The 7,500-nt window shown below is 49.3% G+C and overlaps 1 protein-coding gene across 2 annotated transcripts in view; it reads right to left on the bottom strand.

The window, feature by feature from the left end:
• The window catches only part of rapgef1a (Rap guanine nucleotide exchange factor (GEF) 1a), a 61,943-nt gene that overhangs the window by 25,737 nt on the left and 28,706 nt on the right, over positions 1–7,500 (bottom strand). For both annotated transcript variants that reach the window (XM_062543530.1, XM_062543531.1), the window contains exons 6-8: positions 7,268–7,465; positions 1,796–1,916; positions 1,091–1,271 (exon numbers count right to left, since the gene is read on the bottom strand). In XM_062543530.1, the coding sequence (XP_062399514.1) occupies positions 1,091–1,271; positions 1,796–1,916; positions 7,268–7,465 (500 nt within the window). The remainder of the gene's footprint in view (positions 1–1,090; positions 1,272–1,795; positions 1,917–7,267; positions 7,466–7,500) is intronic.

Genomic DNA, 7,500 nt, shown 5'->3' with positions numbered 1-7,500 from the left:
AATTTAGTGTGCTGTAACACAGACAGCATCTGATCTAGCTACACACTAAAATGTATGCAGGGTAATTGAGTGTGCTGTAACACAGCTAGCACCTGATCTAGATACACACTAAAATGTGTGCAGGCTAATTGAGTGTGCTGTAACACAGCTAGCACCTGATCTAGATACACACTAAAATGTGTGCAGGCTAATTGAGTGTGCTGTAACACAGCTAGCACCTGATCTAGATACACACTAAAATGTATGCAGGCTAATTGAGTGTGCCTGGATGCAGCTATCGGAAACAGCTAGCTAGCCTGGCCACGCCTACCTCCATCTCCTGTCAGGGAGAAACCAACGAGAAGGGCCTCACCAACGACCTGTGATGTGATGTGGGGGGGTGAGAGTCAGTCCATCAGACCACACACACACACACAGACACACACACAGACACACACACAGACACACACACACAATCCCACAGAACAGCGTGCACGCACACACACACACACACACAATCCCACTAACATCCTTCCTTCCTTCCTTCCTCAGAGGTTGAGGGCAGTAAGTGGATGCCTGGATGGTTCATGACGGGTCCCCATGACAACACACCTTTCCCCATCAATCCCACCCTCATTTTCTCCTGTCACTCACACAGGGATGTGGTCAGCCCACAGAGAGGCCACTCATGGATGTGTGTGTGTGTGTGTGTGTGTGTGTGAGAGAGAGAGTATCTAGGGATAGAGGTGACTGCAGGAAGAGAAGACTCATGGACGTACGTGTGTGTGTGTGTGTGTGTGTGTGTGTGTGTGTGTGTGTGTCTAGGGATGTGGTGACCCCAGAGGTGTCTGCAGGAAGAAGACGCTCATGGACGTGTGCGTGTGTGTGTGTGTGTGTGTGTGTGTGTGTGTGTGTGTGTGTGTGTATCTAGGGATGTGGTGACTGCAGGAAGAGAAGGCTAATGGATGTGTGTGTGTGTGTGTATGTGTTTTACAACTGATGGATTCACCCACACAACACCAGTGACACGCAAACTGGTGCTACAGTTTGCTCGATGGAGGAGAGCTGATCTGTGTGTGTGTGTGTGTGCATGTGTGTGTGTGTGTCTTACCCAGGGTCTCACAGCTGGTGTTGCGGGAGCACTGTCCGCTGTCCTGCTCTATGGAGGAGAGCTGCTCGTCGGACTTGCTGAGTTTGCCCATGCTGCTGCAGGGGGACAGGCGCGGAGACTCGCCGCCGTACGAGTGGCTCCCTCCAGAGAAACGCCGCTGCAGAGCGTCCGCCTCGTAGTCCTGACACACACACACACACACACGCACACACACGCATAACACACACGCACGCGCGCACACACATACATAACACACACACACACACAGACAGAGATAAGCAGGTGCCCACATGGGTCTGACAAACACACACATTACAGTATACAAAGACAATTTGCTGCTGTTGAAATCAATTTCTAGAGCATACTTGGTGGTAGAGCAGCTTGGTATTTCTTTATATTTTTATATTTAGCATTTTTAGGACTTTATATCCTGACAGACATGTGGCCATCAACAGCTCATGTGAGGTAGACCTCAGTAGCACACACACACAGATAGAAGACTGGAGCCACAGGTTGCTCACACACACACACACACACACACACACACACACACACACACACACACACACACACACACACACACACACACACACACACACACACACACACACACACACACACACACACACACACACACACACACACACACACACACACACACACACACACACACACACACACACACACACACACACACACACACACCTGTTTGGTGATGCCGATGGGAAGACTGGAGCCGCTGGTAGCTCTGCTCATGGGGGCCACCACTGCCACACGCGTGGGAGATGGAGCGGACTGACGCTTCTTAGGAGGAAGAGCTGGAGGACTGGAGAGAGAGAGAGAGAGAGAGAGAGAGAGAGAGAGAGAGAGAGAGAGAGAGAGAGAGAGAGAGGGAGAGATAGAGAGAGAGAGAGAGGGAGGGAGAGAAACATGGTGGAGAGCGAGAGGGCAAGAGAGAGAGAGTGGGATAGAGTGATAGAGAGAGGGAGAGAAAAGGAAGCAGTTTAATTATGTTTCCCAGAGTGACTGTCCCTTCGTTCACATTACTTACATACTGTGGAGCGGACTGAGAAGGATGAGACACACCAGGGACCAGCTGAGGTTATATAACAGGGCTGGAGGTTGCACACACACACACACACACACACACACACACACACACACTGAAGTAGGATTAGAGCCAGTGGAGATGACAAAAGAGTGTGTGTGTGTAAGGAGAGTTTGTGTGTGAAGAGTCTGCAGCGTGTTTGTGAGGAGAGGGTGTGTTTGTGAGAAGGCTTTTATGAGAGAATGTGTATGTGTGTATATGTAGAGTATGTGTGTGAGGAGGCTGCTATGAGAATATGTGTGCGTCTGTGTGTGAGGAGAGTGTGTGCGTGTGTGTGGAGTGTACGTGTGTGTGGAGGCTGCTATGAGAATGTGTGTGTGTGTGCGTGTGTGTGGAGTGTACGTGTGCAAGTAGGTGGAGTATGTGTGTGTGTGTGTGTGTGTGTGTGTGTGTGTGTGTGTGTGTGTGTGTGTGAAGAGTGTACGTGTGTGAAGAGGCTACATTCTCATCATTCCAGCGGTGGAATGCATCTCTGGCCACAGACCACGGCTCTCCTCTAAGCCCCTGGAGTCACTGATCTCTCTCGCACTCCCACACACACACACACACTCTCACACACACACACACACACACACACACACACACACACACACACAGCTGTAACCCTGCTGTTTCACTTAAACGAATGCCAAACGCAACACAGAGTGAAGTTGTGTATTTTGTTACGCAGTGCTGCAGTGCTGACACACAACAGATCCCAACACACACGCAAGCACATCTCACTAAACTAGCAAAGTCTGCATTGTAAAAACACACACACACACACACACACATCTCACACAACCATACTAACACAGCTAACCCATAGAACAACACACACTACCTCACACAATCCCACTAACACAGCTAACCCACAGAACAGTGCACACACGCACACACACGCACACACACACGCACACACACACACACACACACACAATCCCACTAACACAGCTAACCCACAGAACAACAAAAACACACACACACACACACACACACACACACACACACACACACCTCACATAATCCCACTAACACAGCTAGCCCATAGAACAACACACACACAGAGCAAAAGCATTATTGCTCCAGTGTTTCAAGGGCCCTCTTCTAAACCGGTTAGAACGTTCTAGAAGAACAGTTAATAAAGTTCCTTTACTAGTGCCTTTACAAACTGATTAAAGGCCAGTGACACAATACTAACATCTTTATGTTTGCCCAACAGCCTTAAAGCTTACATCAAAGCTCATTGGATACCAAGGCTGAAGAGAGGAGATGACCAGAGGAGGTGAAGAGAGGAGATGAAGAGAGGATGAAAAGAGGAGGTGAAGAGAGGAGGTGAAGAGAGGAGGTGGGTTCTAATGTAGGACTGTGTCTCCACATCCTGTGGCAGGAGACAGTAGGCTGTGGTGTGTGTGTGGTGTGTGACAGTGTGACATCACCAACACTACGGGCACGCTTCAAGTTAAAGGCTCAATCTCTCACACACACACACACACACACACACACACACACACACACACACACACACACACACACACACACACACACACACACACACACACACACACACACACACAAACACACACATTCACTATGACATGATGGGACCTCTTAAACTAGCGGCTCACTCAAACAGCTGGATGGAGACAACACAACACAGGGACATTTTCTGACAACACACACACACACACACAGGGACATTATCTTACAAGGACATGACAGGCGTTTGGCCAACTGACAACTCATCCACCCAGCTGGTTGGAGAGAGCCCCCCCCCAACCCGCAAACACACACACACACACACACACACACACACACACTCACAGACTGGACATTATTTTAGACTGACATCACTGGTGTTTGTCCAATGTACAGCTCATCCCCACAGCTGGTTAAAACCACACACACACACACACACACACACACACAAACACACACGCACACGCGCACACACACATACACGCACACACGCTAATATTATACAGCAGGTCATCCACAAAGGAGAGAAGAACAGGACAGCAGAGAAACTGAAAGAAACTAACCACAGCTGGTTAAAACCACACACACACACACACACACACACACACAAACACACACGCACACGCGCACACACACATACACGCACACACGCTAATATTATACAGCAGGTCATCCACAAAGGAGAGAAGAACAGGACAGCAGAGAAACTGAAAGAAACTAAACACACTTCTATGTGTGGCAATATCCTGAGCTGCCTGTCTTCGCTTGTACTTGATGACAAACTGCTCCATGGCAAGTGTTCCAGAAATTACACACACACAGTCATGATCTTAGACTGGAAGAATGACGCTTGCGTGTGTTGGAGGAGACACGTCTTAAGACTGAGACCCAGTCTAAACAAGACAGCTTCTGGCACACACACACACACACACACACTTGCTCTGTCTAGACCTCGCAAGTGTGATTCACCATCTCTGTTCTAACTCGCTCTCACACACGCACACACACGCACACACGTGCACACACGCGCACACACGCACACACACACACACTTCATTATTTGTGTCCACAATTCAGAATAAATACTACTTAAGGACTAAAATTTTAATATGTGTTCAATCATTACTCAGCAAAAGATTCAGTTATTTGACTGTTAACCATAACAAAGCAACAGCAAACAGGTGTTATGGATACACACACTCGCACACAGACACACACAGACACACACAGATGTTGTGGATACACACAACACCTCCAGATGCGTGGCAATTTCCAATAACGGATGAAATCACTTTTGTAAATCCAACAATCCTGAGACCCCTAGCGATCAGCCTTTGTACATGACCAAAACTGGCAAATACTATATAAGCATTGCTATTGTTTGAAGTTTTACGGTATACAAGCACAAGATGCTGCCATTTGTAGCCAAGGCCACAAATCTGCTGTACAAGAGGCTGATATTTCACCAGCTTTGTTAAATAGGCTGAAGGTCAAATAAGACAGACACACACACACACACACACACACACACACACACACACACACACACACACACACACACACACAGACACCTCTGGTGGGGCGCTACTTCTGAGTTTCAGGCAGCGAGATGGCAACAGTTTGCAGCGGAAGTCCCACCTCATTTCATCTCATCTCATCTTGTGTGCTGCTGCTGCTGCTGGAGCCTTCAAAGACGAGCCTTCTCAGAACACACACACTATATATAGTCCCTTCACGGAACACACACTATATATAGACCATATACTTGCCTTTCTGTACCTCTGCTCTAGCACGCTGGGGAAACAATGCCTACTGTGTGCAAGGTGCACCGACAATAACATGAGCCAAACTCACCTGGCCTCTTTTATCTCACTAACTAGCATGGGTCAGTGCGCACACACACACACAAACACACACAGACACACAAACACACACAGACACACAGACACACGTCTGTGAGGTGCAGGTCACGTCTCCAGAAAGGCTGCCCTGGATTGGATCTAAATAGACCTGATCCGTGGACACATCCACACACATGACTAGCAATCCTGCTCCTTGTACTGCACGGTGTCCTTTTCTGCCAGTCTTGGGGTGCTGGAGGTAACGTGAGCTGTTTTGACGCGCTCTCTCTTTTCCTGCTTTCTCTCTCTCTCTCTCTCTCGTTTCCTGCTTTCTCCGTCTAAATAAACCCTGACGCAGCTTTGCTCTGGCGCAGAGGGCAGGTCAGCTGCAGTGTGCCAGTCCAGTGGGGCAAACGCCAGGGGTGATGCCATGGGGCACGCCTATGAAGGGCTGGCGCACACACACAGCCAGAACGGCAGGAGGTCAACGGCAGCAGAAGGTCAAGGTTCAAGGTCATTCCTTTATACGACTTTATAGAGTCAAAAGTGCCTCACAATCAGAAAAGTGATTTACAGCTAAAACGGTAAATAGCTCATCATTTGTGCGTGTGTGTGCTAACGCCAGTCTTGATGCCAACCGATATCGCTGTCACTAGTCTTGCCACCCTCGGCTTAAATCTACTGGATTATTCAAGAGATTTGATTCCTAATGTAACTTGACTTGTAAAGTGGAATCAAATAAAGTACATAAAATGTGTGTGTGTGTCCGTCCAGCGTAGCGTATCAGCTCCTCTGCACTAGAGCACTACCACGGTTCACAAGCGTCCCCTAGCGCTGACAGATCACACCTGAGCTGGGGGACTTACGAGAAGACAAGCCGCAAAGCACACAAAGTCACTGGTGTGCGTGCATACACACACACACACACATACACACACACACACCACACGCACCACAGATGGGTGCAAAATGCAAAGTAAAACCAGCACACACACACACAAAATAGATGCAAAATGCAAAGTAAAAACAGCCCACACACACCCCCCTCCTAAATAGGTGCAAAACGCAAAGTAAAAACAGAAGAGCTGTGTGCAGCCTTGTTTCACGCGTCTGAACTGAATCTGCATCTGAGGCTCTGAACAGTCATATCGAGACTCGAGTCTCCACAGTCCACAACACACACACACACACACACACGAGTCTCCACAGTGCACAACACACACGAGTCTCCACAGCACACAACACACACACACACACACACACACACACACACACACAGGAGAGTCTCCACAGTCCGCAACACACATTTAAATACGGAGCCAAGACTGTATCTATACAACACAGAGTACCACTTCCCTTTAGTGTGGTCAGCACTATCTCACTTTGACACTTGTGTGTGTGCAGGCAGAACCCCCCCCCCCCCCCCTCCCCTCCCCCAGGCTGTTTTGGGCCTGCTCTGATCAGCCAGGCTAGAACATGTGGATCAACTGGCCATCTTCCGTTGTGCACCAATCAACGAGCAGATCAAGAGAAGAACTCGACCAACTCTAGATGAGGCACTTCCTCATCGGTGGTGGTGCTGAATGAGTGTGTGAGTGAGTGTGTGTGCGTTTGCATGCATATGTGTGCATATGTGTGTGTGTGCGTGTGTGCGTGAGTGAGTGAGTGAGTGTGTGCATGGGGGGGGGGGGGGGGCGGCGTTAAAGGGTGGCGCTTCCTCATTGGTGGTTGATTGATGTGTGTGTGTGTGTGTGTGTGTGTGACTCTTACCAGTGCTCAGGAACCTTGAGCCCAGGGAGGGGGGGTTTTGGGGGGGCCACCTCCTCGTCAGTGGAGTCGTTGAGCACCTCGGTGGACTGGGTCAGGGTGGAGGAGGCCTTCATGGGCACCTCCCTCTCCCCATCCCCCTCCTTCTCCTTCTTCTCCTCCTTCTCCCCAACAGCCTCCTCCACAGGAGGCTCCGGCGTGCTACACACACACACACTTCAGTGTCAACTCAGAAT

This window comes from Sardina pilchardus, chromosome 8 (genome assembly GCF_963854185.1).
Source record: "Sardina pilchardus chromosome 8, fSarPil1.1, whole genome shotgun sequence".
NCBI lineage: Eukaryota > Metazoa > Chordata > Actinopteri > Clupeiformes > Clupeidae > Sardina > Sardina pilchardus.
Note: the sequence above shows the minus strand (reverse complement) of the source record. Positions and strands in the feature narration are given on the sequence as shown.